The sequence below is a fragment of the Anomalospiza imberbis genome, chromosome 15 (assembly GCF_031753505.1).
Source record: "Anomalospiza imberbis isolate Cuckoo-Finch-1a 21T00152 chromosome 15, ASM3175350v1, whole genome shotgun sequence".
Taxonomy (NCBI): domain Eukaryota; kingdom Metazoa; phylum Chordata; class Aves; order Passeriformes; family Viduidae; genus Anomalospiza; species Anomalospiza imberbis.
Genome location: NC_089695.1, coordinates 18,085,394 through 18,103,463, shown reverse-complemented (window position 1 = coordinate 18,103,463; position 18,070 = coordinate 18,085,394). Strand labels below are relative to the sequence as shown.

The 18,070-nt window shown below is 47.9% G+C and overlaps 1 protein-coding gene across 3 annotated transcripts in view; it reads left to right on the top strand.

Moving 5' to 3' along the window:
- NR3C1 (nuclear receptor subfamily 3 group C member 1) overlaps positions 1-18,070 on the top strand; it is a 64,754-nt gene that overhangs the window by 29,044 nt on the left and 17,640 nt on the right. For all 3 annotated transcript variants that reach the window (XM_068206257.1, XM_068206258.1, XM_068206259.1), the window contains exons 3-4: positions 9,161-9,324; positions 13,172-13,288. In XM_068206257.1, the coding sequence (XP_068062358.1) occupies positions 9,161-9,324; positions 13,172-13,288 (281 nt within the window). The remainder of the gene's footprint in view (positions 1-9,160; positions 9,325-13,171; positions 13,289-18,070) is intronic.

Below are 18,070 nucleotides of genomic sequence, written 5' to 3'. Positions count from 1 at the left end.
GGACCGAGGCCAAAACCTAAAGTTGGCACCGGTCCCCGTCCCTGTTCTCCATAGATTTGCACTGAAGCAGAGCCCAGAGTGCAACACGTTGGTTAATATTCCATAAAGAAGTGCTGCACGTGTGAATGTGTGCCTCCCATTGAGAGAGCCCGTGCGGGGCAGGACCCCTGTGTCCTGCAGGGCTCCCTCCAGAGGGACAGGGAAACAGGGAAACGGGCTTTGTGCTCCGAGGAGTTCAGCAGCCTCGGTTGCTTCAGTATCACTTCCCCTCTGAACAGAGCTTCCTGGAAGGGCTGGAGGAGGAATGAAGGAAAAAGCATTCCTTTCTGCTTCTCTTGCCCTCTCTTCATCTTCCCCTTCTCCTCTTCTTCTTCCTGCTCAGAGTTAAGGTGCTATTTCTGCTCTGTTATTTGTGTTTGAGTTACATTACTTTTAGTTTCTTTATATTTCTTCTGGTTTTTGTTGTTGTAAAGCAGGAATTAGCTCTGCAGTGCAGGTAAAATCATGAGCTGGTGAATAAGTCTGTGTGTCCACGTTGGTACAACTCTGAGTCCAGACCGCTGTTCCACTGGCAGCAGGAGAGTCTTGATTTTATTGGGTTTTTTTTTCAAAATAGAAGAAATGAACTTACAAATTACAAGTCTAAATTTGTTTATATCTTGATGGTTATTTGACTGTGGAAGGACTATACTGCAGCTTTGAGGCTTTTCAGCCTGGAGAAGAGAAGGCTCCAAGGGACCTTGAAACCCCTTCCAGTGCCTAAAGGGGCTCCAAGAGAGCTGGAGAGGGACTTTGGACAAGGAGTGACAGGACAAGGGGGAATGGCTTCCCACTGCCAGGGAGAAGGGCTAGGTGGGACATTGAAGGGGGGGAGACCCTGGCACAGGTGCCCAGAGCAGCTGTGGCTGCCCCTAGATCCCTGGAAGTGTCCAAGGCCAGGCTGGACAGGGCTTGGAGCACCTTGGGACAGTGGAAAGTGTCCCTGCCCATGGCAGGGAGTCTTTAAGACCCTTTAAAATCCAGATAATTCTGGGATTCTGTGATTCTACTGCAGTTTAGTTTAATCTTTTACTGCCTTTCTTTCTGTATCATTAATATTTTTCCATGTATGTTAGAATCAGCTTTCCAGATGTCTCTCCCCTTTCCTAGCAGCATCACTTTGGCAGCCTGCACACAGTCCTGTGATTGACACAAGCACTGGACACGGCTCACACTGAGGTCATTAATGGAACAAGTGCTGTTTAATATTTTAAGTTCAGTTCCTCTGGTACAACATTAATGTGTGCTGGAATAAGGGGTCAGATCCGATCTATGCTGACTGTGGAGGAAGAGCCAAAATGCTGTGAGCTGCTCTGAGCTCTTGAATCTCCTGTGATCACTGCAGAATGTCTCAGTGCAGTTCTGCTGCTGTTGAATTCCAAGTGCTGGCCCACGGAATTGGTGTGTTAAAGGGTCAGTGTTAACACAATGCATTTTTGGGCAGTATCTTGGCTCTTGGTTAATTTGCAAGGTTCAGAAAAAGAAAAACCTGCTTCCAAGAAGGGCAAAGCAGCTCTGGGGATGCTGAGAGCTGAAACAGAACCCACAGAAGCTGGAAAAGACTTTTAATGTTATTGAGTCCAAGCTGTGCCTGATCCCCACCTTGTTCCCAGCCCAGAGCACCGAGTGCCACCTCCAGGGATGGGCACTCCAAACCTCCCAGGGCAGCCCCTGCCAATGCCCAACCAGCCTTTCCATGGAGAAATTCCTGCTGATGTCCAACCTGAGCCTCCCCTGGCCCAGCTTCAGGACATTTCCTCTCCTCCTGTCTCTGTTCCCTGGGAGCAGATGCCAAATCCCACCTGGGTGCCCCCTCCTGTCAGGGAGTTGTGCAGAGCCACAAGGTCCCTCTGGAGCCTCCTTTTCTCCAGGCTGAGACATTTGTTGGGATGCACTGAACATTTAAAAAAAATTTAATTCTACTCAGACTTTTGCACTTTATTGTAGAGTGCATTGTTTTGCAGCTGTCGTGGTCGTGGCTCACCTCAGTCTGTGAGCACGGAGCGTGTCCCTGTGCCTTCAGGTTTGAGATGATCCACAGGCTGTAAATATAGGTAGATCAAATAGCTGTTTTGTCATCCAGCAAAGCATAAGCAATTAGTATGGCCCAGGATAATTTGATTCCATATTTTTTTGTAAAGTTTGTATTTAAGTATAGAGGTGCTGGCTTCTGTCTGCGTCTTTTTTTTGCTTCCTCTTTATTTAGGGAAGGAAGGGTGAATGAAATTTAAAAAACAGCACAAAGCTTTGGAAAAGTATGCCTAAATTGATTCATATAGAAATGAGTTCTACCCTTGAAGGTAAGACTTTTTGGCTGCTTTACTGGAGCACTATAATAAATATAAAAGTTTAGAACATATAATTTAATTATCATATTCTGGCCATAAATGCTTTAAGTCTGTAGTACATTTGAAATCCCAAGAGCTCTGGCTGGGGTTGCAGCTGCAACATCAATTACCATTTATCCATTCCAAGAAAGCTTTGCCTGTGCCCTTGAAACCTTTACGTTCTGGAGAGGCTCCAGCGGGAGCGCGGCCGCTCCGGCGTCGCTCCCAGTGATGCCAAGATGGGAGCGGGCGCCATTTCACAGCAGGGCCAGGGCTGGCCTCGGGGCCGGTGCCTCTGGAGCTGCCAGCGGCTCCTCGGCGCCTCCAGAGAGCTCGGCGAGCCCTCGGCGGTCGGCTCTCGGGATTTGGGGCCCGGGGAGGGCTGGGGCGCCGCCGGCCGTGGGGAGCCGTGGCTGCCGGAGCGGCTGTGCTCCGTGTGCTGGGTTGGCCATCTGCACATTCCTCTTCTGCTTCCGTGCCGTTGGCATTTGCCAGCAGTCTTTGTTTGACTGTACAAACCCACAAGTTCTGCAGCCAGCTTTAGCTGTGTGAAGGGATGGTAAAAGGGGTGTTCTGCAGGTGGGGGATGATCCCGAGGCTTTGCTTCTTGAGGTGTCTCTCGTATTTTAAATGTTTCTGTTAGAACCGTGGCAGCGCCCTAGCAATATTTTCTGTGGCAGGGTCAGGAGGAGGGACAGTTCCTGCCCCTCTGAGTGCACACCAGGAGTTTCTGTGCTGTGAGGTTCTGGCTCTGGCAGTGAAGGAAATTCGGCCGTGGCCTTCCGGAGCGACACATCCCTCACGGTGGCATTATCTTGGCCGTGTCGTAGGCATGTTGCACGAAATGAGACCGTTAGTTCAAAAGCTGATTTCCTGGCTTATCAGGGTTTTTAATACAGTGTTTATCTGGATGTGCGATAAAGGAAACCGTGTTAATCGTCCTGGTTCTCAGAGCAGCTGGAAACCAGAAATGCTGGGGGCTTTTATTTACAGGCTTTGGTTAAATACTCCAGAGTAGATTTTTCAATTGTTACGGCATCACTGTGGACATGCTTGTCGTCAAGACCTGCACTCCTACCAAAACCATCCAGGCCTCCATTTTAGACAGAAAATAGGAAAGAGAACTGAAGAATGGGTGGGTCTGTAAGGAAGTTATGCGAGGGAGGATTTGTGGCTTTATGAGCAGTCAGCACCCCAGGACACCTTGGCTTGGAGTCTGTCACCATGCGCTTTGTGCCTCTGCAGTGGCTCTGTGCCCTCTCTGTGGCACCCAGCCAGCCAGGGCTCTGTGTCTGCAGAGTTCAGGCAGCCCGGGAGGAAAACCTGCGTTCTTACCAATTCTCAGTCTCTTCAAAACCAAGTGAAAACATTTCAAGACACAGAAGAAACTAATGGTTCAGGTTCTCAGCAAAATGCCTTTTTGGAATTATTTCAAATTGGCAAACACAGTTCTGTTTTAATAGTCATGGCGAGTCTAATGTCAACAGCCTTGGATTAAAATTTCTTCCTGCTTGAACTCACTACTTCCCTGCCTAAAAGGATATAAAAATAATTAATAGTTTCTCTAGTTAATGAAGAAATAAATAAACAATTCAAAAAATGTAATCAGGCGGTGTCCACAGCCTAGTGTTTACATTGTTCTCATTGCTGGAAGATAAGGAGGAGGCCCAGATGGCAATGACATTGAAAATGGTTTCTTTACTCTTAGTTTGGTGATACCACTTACACCAATAAGTAACTTGCTTTTAGGAATCCATTGATGTGTGGTGGCCACGTTTTGGTGTCTGGGTGTGTCAGCAGTGACCTCCTGTTTGCACAGAATGTGATCCAGGCTGGCCATCCCTTTCACACACTGGTGGAAAGGGGTGCAGGCTGTAGGCTGGAAATGATCAGTAATTTTGGTTCCTGAAAGTGTTCCCCTTGTCATTGTCTCTCTAGAGTTGTTTTTCATAGGATCAGAGAATCATGCAATGGTTTGGGTTGGAAGGGACCTTACGGATCATCCAGTGCCACCCCTGCCATGGCAGGGACACCTTCCGCTGTCCCAGGTGCTCCCAGCCCCATCCAGCCTGGCCTTGGCACTTGCAGGGATCCAGGGGCAGCCACAGCTGCTCTGGGCACCTGTGCCAGGGCCTGCCCGCCCTCACAGGGAGGGATTTCTTCCCAAGGCCTAATCTAAACCTGCTCTTGAAAGTTCAGTACTTTTGGATTTTCATTTAATAATGCAAAGCAACAGGAGGGTGCTGTATTTCTTAAGTTCCATTACAGTGTTGCTAGGTTCAGCACGTGGGGCTGTGCCCATTCCGTGTGTTGGGGATTTCTGTCCTTCCCAGCAAAGAGGAAAAGAAGAGAGACCAGCAATGTTCTCCTCAGCAGTGCCCTGCACTGGGCAGAGGTTATTTCTTCACGCTGTGAATCCCTCCTGCCCTGCATCTGCTCCGTGGCCATGGCTGGTGGCAGGGCCAGAGCCCGGTGCTCCCTGTCCGCGTGTCCCTGTCCGCGTGTCCCTGTGTGTCACTGTCTGTGTGTCCCTGTCTGTGTGTCCCTGCGTGTCCCTGTCCGTGTGTCCTGTCCGTGTGTCCATGTGTCCCTGTCTGCGTGTCCCTGTCCGCGTGTCCCTGTGTGCGTGTCCGTGTCCGCGTGTCCTGCTGCCCAGGCTGTGGCTGTGACCATCCCCCAGCAGGACCCCGGCACAGGAGCCGTCCCCAGCGCCGTTGCCACACCCCGGTGCTGCAGGTGACCCTTGAGCCGGGGTAGAGGTCTCTGGTCAATGATTAACCCTGCAGTGGCCTTAGTTAAACAGCTTGATTTCTGCAGAGCTCGTTACCGGCGCGGCATCTTCCTTAAGCCGTTCCATTTTGCCCGCTTCATTAAAACTGCCCGTTTCACCCCCTTCTTTAAGGCTTCCCATTTTGCCCCTTTATGTCCCATTGACTGGCAATGATAAACACATCTATACAAAGAAATAAAATCAGATTATATATTCATAATTTCTGAAAAATACATGGGAATGTACTAGGTTTAGTACCCCATACCAATACCTTGCCTCCCAAAATGAAATTTAATCAAATTTTTACCAATTTGGAACCCTGAAATTTGGGAGGTTTTTCCCTCTCTAATCTATGCTGCTTGATTTTTTTCTTTTATCTAGATAAGACTCACAGTTTATTAGGGTTTTGTTGACTTGAAAGCAATTTCTGTAAATACTGAAAGGTATTCCATTATTATATTATCTCAGAGTGTAATTTCCCTGCCTTACCACTTCCTTAGGAAGTGGTCATTTGCCTTTTACTGTGTATAACTTTATAGGTGAGAGATTTCTATTAAATGTCAGGCTGGTTAGCTGTGGCTGCTGCAGGAGCCCTGCTGCCCTGCAATCCCTCCTGGTGGTGTTCTGCAAGCGGGGCTGTCTGGCAGCTCTCCACACGGTTAGTAAATATTGCCCTTATCTGATACAGCCAGGCTGGGAAGATATGCCTGCAGCCCGGATTAGATTGCTGGCTACTGCTGTATTAATCAATGTAATCATTTATTTTTAGTTTTAGAAGTCATATCATCTGTTTTCTTTCTCATATTACATTTTCTGTGGTGCTGGTACAGAAAATGAGCCCTGTTTAAAAATTAAAGGTGACTGAAAAGTTTCAGTGGAATATGTTTGGCGCTGTCATGGTTTCCCTGACAGCTGATGAATGTTTCTTAAAAATGCTTTTGTCAGAAATTTGAGAGGTATAAAGAGTTTTATTTTTGTATCTAAATTAGCTGTCTTCAAAACTATACATAGAAAGATGTTTCCATCTTTTTAATAATTTTAATGAAGCGAAGTTCTCAAGTTACATATTCCTTATTTAAACTCATAGCTCCTAGCCTGTACTTCATTGCTTAATCTGAGATATTTAGTCTTAGGAAAGGAGCTATTGGGCCTAAACTTCTAGGGAAAATAAGGCATCTTAGAGTAGCCAGACAGTGACTGCTGCTTGTAGAAAGGGTATTGCTTGGATTTGAGGTAAGTGATGGGTTTGTTATTTGGGGTTTTTTTTGCACATGACAGTCTAAAAGTAGAGAAATAAATTTCTTTTTCCAAATATATCAGTAAGCTGGGGAGAGAAGAAAAAAAGAAATGAAAGAAGAAAGTAATATGCGTATGACATGAAAGGAAGCAAAGCTTTGAGGTCAAAATTCCTTTTCTGATGATCAGACAGGAAGGCTGTGAGAGAGCAAAGAACCAAGGGCAGCTCTCAAGCCTGAGGTTCTCCTCTCGTCTCTGGGCTCCTTCTGAGATCTCCACGGAGCAGCAGAGCCAGAGCCAGCGCAGCAGAAATAGATGTGAATCCTCAGCTTCCTTTCCATGAGGTCTCAGCTCCTGCAGCCGCAGAGCCGGGAGCTGCAGCGGGGCAGTTCCGTGCTCGGAGGGGACAGGGCAGTGCTCCTCCGTCCTGCCAGAGCTGTTCCTAGAGGTGCATGCACCTGAGGCAGGCAGGCCTGAAAGCAGGGTGAGCCTGTAACTAAAGGGGTGTGTTCCTATGGACATGGATTCCTGGGACTGGCTTGGATTCTGTTCTGCCGTGGCTCGGGCGCCGAGGGCTGCCTGGTGCAGCCAGAGGGTTATCAAAGCACGCTGCTCTTTAGAAGAAGACTAATTAACAGGAAAAGCCAGGAAAGCTGTGCCATGGCTGATGAGCAGGGATGCAGTCCATCAGTGAGCACTGCTCCAGCTGACAGACGCGCTGTGGGGGCTGGCAGCTCGTGGCAGAGCCACGGAGGAGACGTGTTGAACATTCCACGGATACTTCTGAACGCCGAGGAGCGATGTGACAGATTTGAGTTCTTTTCCAAGTTCTGGAAAGAAGCATGCTTCCCTTTGGGAAAAGAGGGGCCTTTTTCTTCCCTTTTTCCTCAAGTTTGACTCATTCTCCTCCATTCCTGCTGCCAGCCTTTCCTACTGAGGGCTTTGCACCACCCTTGTTCTGCTCTTACTCTGCTCTCCTCTTCCCACTGCTCTTGCAGCACGTTGAAGCTGCTGCTGTGTTCCTGTGTGGTGTTTTCTCTTCTGCCCAGCCCTCTCTGCTCTGAGACACAGCTCAGGTTCTCCCCAGCTCAGACACTGCTTTTAGGGGGTCTGCACATCCCTTAGGTCTTCGCCTGCCTTTGCAGTCTCATTTTTCCCCCTAACGCAAGTAATTATCACTTCTCTCTGCCTTCTGGTTCCATTTCTGTCAAAGTGAGAACTTCATTGACACGTTTATTGTGGTTTGACTTTGATCCCTCTGTGTTTGAGTGGGAGGATCCTGCTCCTTATCTTTTGATTGCCTCAATCCCTATAGGAAAGGATGAACACAATGGCAAAGTCCTTTGGCTCACTGATGGGACATTTCTCAGGTGCACTCTAGGGATGGGACATACGGACCTGTGCAAAAGCAGAGCTCCCAGCTGTTGGAATGTCTTCATTTGGGATGGAATTTTAAGGTTTGCGTGAGCGTGTTGGAGCTGTGGGTTTTTTTAAATGTGTGACCAAATCTGGTCAGACTTCCTTGAGGAGGGGAAAAGGAATTTTCCATGCAAAAGCCATCCCACATACAAATGCTAAGCCCACATCGGGGAATGTGGATGGTCTGGAGAGTTTCCAAGGAGAGGCACCAAAACCTTAAATAAAAGTGTCATTTTTCTAGCTTCATCTGGAGAGTGACTAGAACCCTGGTGAACAGGATTTTCTGTGAAAATCAGTTTCAAGTGAAGCAGGCAGTATAGAAATCATGTTTTAGGAGTTTCAAACTTAGCTGGAAATCAGAGAAGAGCTGAGGTTGGAAGGGACCTCTGGAGATCATCCAGTCCTACCTCCTGCCAAGGCAGGGTCACCCGGAGCAGGGGACGCAGGAACGTGTCCAGGTGGGTTTGGGATGTGTCCAGAGAGGGACACTCCATGACCTGCTGGGCAGCTGTTCCAGTGTCTGCCACCCTCCATGGAAGGAAGTTCTTCCTCATGTGGAGGTGGATGAACTCAACAGCTGGGCCTTTCCAGGGCTGTGATGCAGTGCCTGGGTCGTCTGTGAGATCGTGGTTGGTCTGTAAGATCATGGTTAGTCTGTGAGACCACGGTTGGTCTATAAGGTCATGGTTGGTCTGTAAGAGTGCCACGGAGCTCTATACAATCAGCCCCTGAGCTCTGGCCCAGCACTGCTGGGTCAGCACTGAGAATTAGGAGCAGCTCCAAGGTGATTAGGATGGACTGTTTGTTGTTATAAGAGGGATTTGGTTTTTTTTCTTAACAAACCAATCCTTCATTTGTAGCTGGGCTGGGTGTTTACATCCAGATCCTGAAATGAGGAGTATTTCTCACTCTTCTCCTAAACTGCTGGGGTGAAAGGATCACTTGTTACTGTGAATATTTGCTGCTATATGGCCCAATTTGCACAGCTTCTTGCATAACAGTTTCCCAGTAGAAAAGCCGGTGGTGGTGCTGGGAAGGGAGCCCTTGTGCAGGCTGCAGGGAATGTGGCAGTAATGGAAACAATATGGAGTAAGAGCGTGTTTAAAGAGTCAATTTTAAAGGCTGGGATAATTGTGCAAGAAACTTGGCTTCAGAAACGTGTAAGGGAAGGAATCTTGATGCAGCCAAATAGGCTGTGAAAAATCCATACAGCTTTAATGGGGTTTTACAGAAATCCTTGTTTAACTGTTTCTGGTGCGCTCTGTGTGCAGACCTGCCCTAGCGAGGGTGGGGACAAGCTGTTCCTGGCAGGTACGAGCCCTGTGCTCGCCTCTATCCCAATTAAAGGTATTTTTCTGCTTTGTTTCAGCCCTGGAATGAGGTCAGATGTAAGCTCTTCTCCATCCACAACCTCAACAACTACGGGACCACCTCCCAAGCTCTGCCTGGTGTGCTCCGACGAGGCCTCCGGGTGCCACTACGGTGTCCTGACGTGTGGCAGCTGCAAAGTGTTCTTCAAAAGGGCAGTGGAAGGTAGGACCTGCTTGGATGAGTTTGCTGCTTATAAGATCCCCACGCACATCATCCATTTTCAAGCCCAGCATCCATGGTTTTGCCAGAATCCTACTGAACATCCCATCCATTAGATCACTGATCTTGTCATAGTAAATCTCATTGATAATGGTGCATTATCCAAAGCACAGATTCCATTCACATTGATAAAATGCTCCCATTCACTCTGCGTAAAAGAATTTATTGTTGTTTTGGCTTTTGTCTCTTTCCCTGTTGTTTTTGTTTATTTGTCCTGTTTTTATACAGATATTTGTCTGTGTGCAATAGATTTGTAAAGTTTGTGATTTTTCAATTTAAGGTTAGTTGGTTTGTGTAGAAAACTTACATGGAACTTGGTAAATCTGTTGTGTGTGAGGTTACTGTAGTTTTCCTGTAAACAGTGTTGGTTGGTTGCATCCATGTCCCTGGGTGTTATTTGTAGGAACGCTGGGTACCAGGTACATGTGTGGGACTGGATCACTGAGATTTCTGTCTCGTTGTGATTAGAGAAAATCCTTCCGGAAAACAGAAGTGATGGAAAACGAACATGAATAAGGGCTGTGTGATTTTTGGGTGCGTCAGTAGCCATTTTGTAAGGGACTAGGTTGTACCTCAAGATCTGACCGTGCTTCAGTATCACATGCAGAAAAACTGGAGCATATTCCCAGTGTTTCTGGGCAGATGGTGATTCCTTAGGTCTGAAGAACATCATTCTTAGTTCTGGCCCTCAGGGTTTCGTGTCTTGTGCCTTCCTCGTGCAGCCCTCGCTGAACCAGGCTCTTTCTGCTGACATTTGTGCAAGCTGGGGTCACTGGAGGAGAGGGACGGCTGTTTGACGAAGACAAGCCACTATTCAGTCCTCAGAAGCAGCACTTCCCCCAATTCCTGGCTCACCGGGTGCCATGGGGAGCTCTGTGGAAGGGCAGAGCCCCTCGGAGGGATCAGGAAAGTCAAGCTCATGTCGTGGTTTCTGCTGGTCACAGAGGGGTGTTGGCTCTGTGGCAGCTGAAGTATAACAAGGCGGAATGAGCTCAAGTGCAAAGCAAATAATCATCTGTACCTTTGATTAAAACATGGTCACCAGAGATCCCTCAGAAGACAATTTATCAGGCAGCTGGAGAGGTGCCATAGCCATGGGTTTGCCTATTCTCAAGCTTAAATATATCACAAAAGTATTGATACTGGAAGGAATCACCCCAGTGATTCCTTTTGGGTTTGGCACACCATAAATCAGCTGTCTTGGTATTAAAAATGTAAGCAGGCTTGTGGCAATCAGTTCCTCAAGGCTCACCTCTGCTTCCATTTTGACTGTGCCACAAATTATCCCACTTTTCACCGAATCCCAGAATCATTAAGGTTGGAAAAGACCTCCAAGTTCATGAAGTTGAGCCTTTGACCGATCAGCTGTGCCACAGCACCAAGGCCTGAGCATCCTAAACCCTTCCATTCGATGACATGGGTGTTTGTAGGACCGCTTCCAGGATCCCTTCGTCCTAGTCCTCACTTCAAGGAACAAATAATTTGGTTTTATCTTTTATAGGCATTTTTTTTATTAGGAACACATGTAAAAAGAATTTGTTTCTGCAATATCCTTTTTATTAGTGGCTGCCAGGCACCTGTTAGTGCTCAGATCAAGCTGACTCTGCACACTCATTATCCGGCCTTTAGCCAAAGCCCTTTTTTCCACCTTTGCCTCCAGGCCTGTGTACTGTGATAGAAATAGTCACAGAAACTGGAAGTGTCAGAGTCTAGGAAGTCAATATAAAGTGCATTTTTTCAGCAAAGAGTAGAACCAGAGGAGAAGAGGATGGGTGAAGGTGGGACAGCAGCTGTCGATTTATGTGCAGTTCTTGAGGCAGACAAGCCTTTTCTTCAGGAGCCCAGGCTGGCCAAAGAGAGCATTTTCTAGTTCTGATTTTGTGGTGTTTCAGAGCCCAGAGCCCTCGTGACTGAGTTTCTCCAGCCCCAGCCCCGCTCAGCTCCCCGCCCTTCACCCAGTGTCCCAACCTGGATCCTCCCCAGCTCCTCACAGCTCCTCACACCTCCTTCCCTGCAGACTCCCCAGCACCTCTCCCTCCTGCTCTGCTCCAGATCAGCCTTGCTCGTCAGCACTTTCCATTCCATCTTCCGAAGTCCTTTGTCTGCAATTCCCAACCTTTTTGTAGGCTGCTGTGCTCAAATGGGCACAGAGCTGTTGGTGCCACAGTGCATCAGACCCCTGGTGCCAGCGGGGCTGTGGGCAGCGTGGGGATGGGGATGGGATTGGCCAGCCTCTGAAAAATGCCCCTGTGTGCCCCAGATCCCCTGGAAACTGCTGCATTGGCTCACTCCTGGTTTTTAGCAGAGTGTTTGTGGAGTGTCTGGGTTTGAGCAGCAGAGAGAACCGCAGCGCGTTCCTTTGGCACATCCCTGGGCAGCAGGCGGGCATGGAGCACCAACTTCCCTTCACTCGCCCCCAAAATGGTCACGTGGCAAGAGGCTTTGGTGTGGTGTAATACAAAGAAATAGTGTAGCTTGGTCCTAGAAAAGGCAGGAATAGGTGAGCAGTAAATACAAGAAAAGGAGCATTTGTGGAGAGGAAGCTCTTGGTTAGGAGCAGCTCAGGAGCATCCTCACCTGAAGTGTCTGTATTGAGGTGTGAAACTGTGGTCTCATCAGACAGCACGGAGGGACATGGAGCTGTTGTCTCTGCTCCACTGCAGTGCTGGCACGTGGGCATCAGTCATGTTTCGTGTGTGTTCCTGTGTGTTAGGATGCTAATGGCAGCCAGAATGGTGAGTGGAGGATCTGTTGTCTGAATTAACTAAACACAAAGCTGGCACAAGGGTCAGGAAGGCTTCTCTTCCCTGAGTGGAAGAGGTAGGGCCGTCATTCAGAAAAACATTCCTTGGAATATCAGCTTGAGACGCTTCACAGGAGAAGTTTGGCCAAAGCCATAGGAATGAACTCTGCATGCCCATAATTTTCACAGCTGACTTGTAAGAAATTCCTTCTCCAAGCTGTTTTCCTGTGAGAAAACTCTTGGACTCTGTTTTTAATAACTCAGTATTTGGAAAATCTGTTTGTTTCTCACAATATTGTACTGTCAGTACTTTGCAATACAGAGTAAAAGCCCAGGCTGCAGCTTTCTGCCCTCAGGAAAAACATGCTTTTTGACCCCTGTCTGGGAGAAGGATCTGTTCTTCGGTAATACCTTTCCCTAAATAAGTTACATTCAGACATTCATTCACATAACCCATATAATTAAGAATAGATACTTCTGTTGGCCTGCTCTAAGCAGCTAAGAAATACAGTTATTTTAATTTATGTACTTAAACTTGTCCTGTTTTCAGGGCCAGTTTTGCTCTGAATCTGCGAATCCATAAAAATGTCAGAGAATTTGGTTTGTCCAGGTCAGGCTGTAAGTTACAGGAAGGTTTCATGACTGTCCAGCTGATGAAGCTGTGTCTGTGTTCTGTAGAAATGTTTACAAATGTTTTCTCAGAATGTGTTTGTGCACATTATTTATGTCTCACGTCAAAGTATTTAGAGAAATGGGAAACCTGCTGTAGAAGGCAGCTTTGGTAAATGCAAGGGGAAATAGTTTTAAAACCAGAAGTTGCCTGGTGTTAACAAATAGAAAATAATGTTTTTACCTAAATGTATTGGCTTTGAGATCTAAACATGAGAAATGGGTTTGGATTGGTGAAGTCAGGTGAGCACTGATGTTTCTGCAAGGCACGCAGTGCAGCACGGGAAGGTTTTCAATGGTCCTGGCTGTCGCTGAGGGAAGGGCTGAGTGGGTCTGTGCCGTGGGGAGCTGACATTTGTCTGTCTGTCTTTGTGCCAGGGCAGCACAACTACCTGTGTGCCGGCAGGAACGACTGCATCATCGACAAGATCCGCAGGAAGAACTGCCCCGCCTGCCGCTACCGCAAGTGTCTGCAGGCGGGCATGAACCTGGAAGGTAACACTGCCAGCTGGCCGGGGCAATGATGGGGCAACTGCCAGGGCAGTGCTGGGGCAATGATGGGGCAACTGCCAGGGCAACGCTGGGGCAATGATGGGGCAACTGCCAGGGCAATGATGGGACAGTGCTGGGGCAATGATGGGGCAACTGCCAGGGCAGTGCTGGGGCAATGATGGGGCAACTGCCAGGGCAATGATGGGGCAACTGCCAGGGCAGTACTGGGGCAATGATGGGGCAACTGCCAGGGCAATGCTGGGGCAATGATGGGGCAACTGCCAGGGCAGTGCTGGGGCAATGATGGGGCAACTGCCAGGGCAGTGCTGGGGCAATGATGGGACAGTGCTGGGGCAATGATGGGGCAACTGCCAGGGCAATGCTGGGGCAATGATGGGGCAACTGCCAGGGCAGTGCTGGGGCAACTGCTGGGGGCAACTGCCTGGGCAACTGCCAGGGCAACCCTGGGGCAGTGCTGGGGCAATGATGGGGCAACTGCTGGGGGTAACTGCCAGGGCAATGCCAGGGCAGCTGCTGGGGCAACTGCCAGGGCAATGCTGGGGGTAACTGCCAGGGAAATGCTGGGGCAACAGCCAGGGCAACAGCCAGGGAAGCTGCTGGGACAGCTGCTGGGGTAACTGCTGGGGCATCTGCTGGGCAACTTCAGTCTGTGCTGCGTTCTGTGGGCATTGTAATGAGACACAGCAGGGCTGGTGCTGCAGCTTCTCCTGTCCGGGCTCACTTGCTGGCTCTGTGTGTTCAGCACAAGTGAGTCACGCACACAGACAGGGGCTGTTCTTCGTTCCTCTCAGCACATACATCTCATGGCTTTTTCATGGAATGTGGGACAGCAGAACTCTTGGAGAACACCTGGAGGGAGGTGTAACACCTGTAGGAGGGTGTGCTGCCTGAGTGACCTGACACAGACCATGGAGCACAGGGATGGGAATGGGGATTGCATCTTCCAGCTGAGGAAAATTAAAGTACTTCTGTTCATGCTGTGGATACTTCTTAAATATCTGTCAGAATTTCTCTAGAAAACGTTGGTTAAATTTAACATACCACTACATGATTCTCTGCTGAGTCCTGAATGACTCCTGAGAATCTGAAGGCCACATCAACCAGAGATTTATCAGCAGTTGTAAAATGGCATAAAACACTTTTATTAGTGTCAGCTTCATTTTATGTTTGCTATTTTTCCCTGAGCAGCAGAGATTAACGCAGCACTTACTAGTGCAGTTATCCCGGTGGTACGTGTATAATCAAAATTGTCAGATAAAATAAAAATGTCAGAGATGTGTTTGTCAGCTCCAAGGATGAACAGAATTTCATGTCAGTCAGGGCTAACATCCTTGGTGAGGTGTAAGTGATAAGTTAAAGAGATCAGTGAAGCACAGGCTGGTGTCTGTGTTAGCACATCCTTCCTCTTCTGCTCCCAGCCTCCCTCAAGAGGACACAGCACCACTTCTCCTGGGCTGCAGGGGACTGGACCTGCCCTTCCAGGCACATCCCCTCCTCAGGGGAGGCTGGCATGCTGCTGCTCCCTTTGTTGAGCTGTTGTCATCATCTGTGTGCAGGAGGGGAGGCTACAGCCAAAACCTGCAATAGTGGGTTCTGAAAAAAATCCCTAAAGGCCGTGGATGGTCTGGGAGTGTCTCCCAGGAGCTGGATTTGGGTTTTTGACACTCACAGTGGGCTGGACCTCATCCTTCAGAGGTCAGAGCAGGACAGGTCTCTTGCCTACTCCTGGTGTCCATGGGGACAGGTCACTGCCCTGCCAGTGTGGCTGGGAGTAAGGACACGTAACAGCAGAGCCTAAAGGCAGCTTAAATAATGCCAAACCCCACAGGTTTGGTTTTGAGGTGGGAAAGAATGCATTTTCATTAAGGTTGATTTCTGGTTTTTCCTCTTCAAAGTTGTTTTCAAAATGCATCTGTGATATTCATGTATTTACCTATGTGAAAAAGTGCTCTCATAGTAAGGAATAGTTCTCTAACACTCAGGTTTAGTACTCCCACTGCGAGCTTTTCCCTCCCACATCACTTCCAGTGGACACCAGAGTTGCTGTCTGTGGCTCTAGGACATGGGATCAGGGAATTGTGGGGAGCTTTGGGCTGGGAAGTCCTCAGAGCTCCTGCAGCCCGGGCTGCCCTGGCCCTGGTGGCCCCACGCCGGTGCAGCCTGGCCCTTTGTGCAGCACAGAAGGCGCAGGGCGAGGGCGTCGGGCTCTGGTCACTTCTCCACGTGTAGCTTGGAGCCCTTCCAGCCTAGTGTGTCTGAATTTTGGCACAGAGAATCCTAAAGAGTAGTGAGGTTTTGGAGGGTGGATTTTGTTATATAAGTTGTTGGAGATGGTGGGGAGAGGGAAGCTTTTATGGCTGAGAGGGAAAAGGAATCTAAAAACTCAGGAGCACAAAATGGAAGAACCCAGAGTAGTGTGAAAGGGTGAAAAACACCCTGAAAACAAGGATTTTGGGGACAGATCTGAACAGATGGAGAAGTGGTCATGCAGAAAAGCAAACTGGGAGGCAGCAAAAAGTGCAGAACAGACTCCAGTTTATCTTGTCTATTTTAGGGTCACAGTTCAAGAATGACTGTTGTTCAAAAGAGAATTAAATTTGCATGTTTTTTAGACAGTAATTTCTTTTTGAAAAGTCCCCAGCTGCATCCTCAGTGCATGAACAATGGTTGTAGCAAGCCAGTAGAGTGGTCAGAAGAGATCCCAGTGTCCAGCCCATCAGTCCTTGGGCCCCTGGCACTCACCTGCCTTCCTGCTGGACTTTTTCCAGGAGCCTGTCCTGTTTTGGGTATCTCTCAGTTTCTGGTACCTACAGTGGATTTCACTGTTAGGTATTGGGTAGAAAACAAATTTATTTCTAAATTAATGGATTCATTCGTTCATTCCATCGTGCAGTATTTTAATTGACCCATTCTCGTCCTGAGTTCAAAGTGCCTCTTTCTAGTCACGTGATAATTTTCTATTAGTCTTTTTTACCACAAAATCATTAAGGTTGGAAAAGACCTCAAGTCTGTCAGTCATCCTTTTGGCCCTGCATATCATCCTTTTCTGGAACTTTCTTTTTTCTAGTGCATATTTTCTGGGGCGTAGGGGACTAGAAGAAAAACATCAGACTATCAAGCTGCAGGTACCAGAGATTTACACAGCACAATGATGATATTTTGTGCTCCAGCCTTTATTTCCTTGAGTTCTCATTTCCGCTCTCACTGTTAATTGGTGTTCCTTGGCACCCTCTCTCTTTGTGATGTGCTGGAAGAAAAGATTTATTGTTAGGTTTTATGCCTGTAAAAAAAACAGTCTTACAATTTTTTTGTCTTTTCATGCCGCATTTTACAGTTAAACTTGGCAATTAATTAGGTTTTTTCTGCAGTCTTCACTTGGAATTTATTTCAATTTCTTGAGGAATCTGTATTTTTTTCTAATTCTTTGCCCTGCTCTGCCTGCAGTGGGCTGGTTCTGGTTGCCAGCTGAGGAGGGCAGTGCCTGGTGGCCGTGTGGCTGCCGGGGGTGGTGGCAGGTCCCTTGCCCACCTGGCTCAGGTGCTCGGCCATCTGCCCCCAGGCAGGGAGGAGGAAGCCGCTGCAGCCTGGTGGATGCCAGACTGCAGGAGGCTGGGGCTTGGGGGGTTTTGTTTGTTTTGAACAGAAAATCCTGCATGCTTTTCTCTCCACGCTGAGTTTATCTGTGGGGGTTATCTCCTGTAACGTGCCCTGAGGAGCTGGCTTTAAATTAGTGGTCTTTATTATTATTTGAGAATTAATTGCAAAGAAATACATTATCTCAACCTTCTTCTTTTTTTTTTTTTTGTGAGGTACCGCTATATATCTAAGTCAGGACTGGTAACAGCCTAATAAAAATTCTTGCATAATAATTTGTCTTATCAGATCTGTTTATTTTGATTATAATTTTATCAGGCTTTCTGGGCTGGAAATACTCCATCCAGGTGTCTGCAGGAAGCTGAAGGCATGTGCTTCTAAATTTAAGTAAAAGCAGTTCATTTGCTCTTCAGAACACGGATAATGGGGCAAAAAAATGCCAGAATATGAAAGGATTTTGAAGCAGCCATTTCAAAATTGAGATAAGAATAACAAGAAGCTCTTTTCTCTAAGGAAACAACTCTTGCTATTCCCTCATGGCAGGCTTGGCACATGTGGCCAGTCTACAAAACTTTGGGAAAATGCAGTTTATCCAAGGTCTGTAGAGGATTCCTTGTCTTTGGCAGTTGATTTCCGAAGGCTCTGCTGCAGCCGGAGGGAGACGCAGCTCCACGAGGGGCTTCTGTGTGCTGGCACTGCGGGCTTGGTGCATTTTGGGTGCTCAGGCATTCTGAGCAGGTCAGGAGAAACTTGGAATGCACAACCACATGACGTGATGCTTTTACGGGCTACAGATTTATCTCGGAAGTTCCAGAGCAGAAATCAATTAATTAACTGAGGCACCCAGGGAAGGAGCTGGGCTCGTTTGGTCTCCGTTAGCAGCGAGGTCCGTGTGGCCGCCTGCACCCGGGAGAGCCAGAGCCAAGCAGGAGACTCCATTAGGGACAAGATGCTAATAAAATCGTTGCTCCAGCTTTTTGTAGTTTGCAGTTAACATCTCTGTGTGATGTTTTATTTATTTGGCGAACGAGTTTTATGGTTTAATTACGCAGCAGTGATTTATATGCAAGGGAGCTGGCAAGAGAAAAAGTTCCTCCTGCCCAGCATTTTAAAAAAAAAACATTTTCCCTGGCTTGAGAGATCCAGTAACTTCTTACCCATTAAACATAT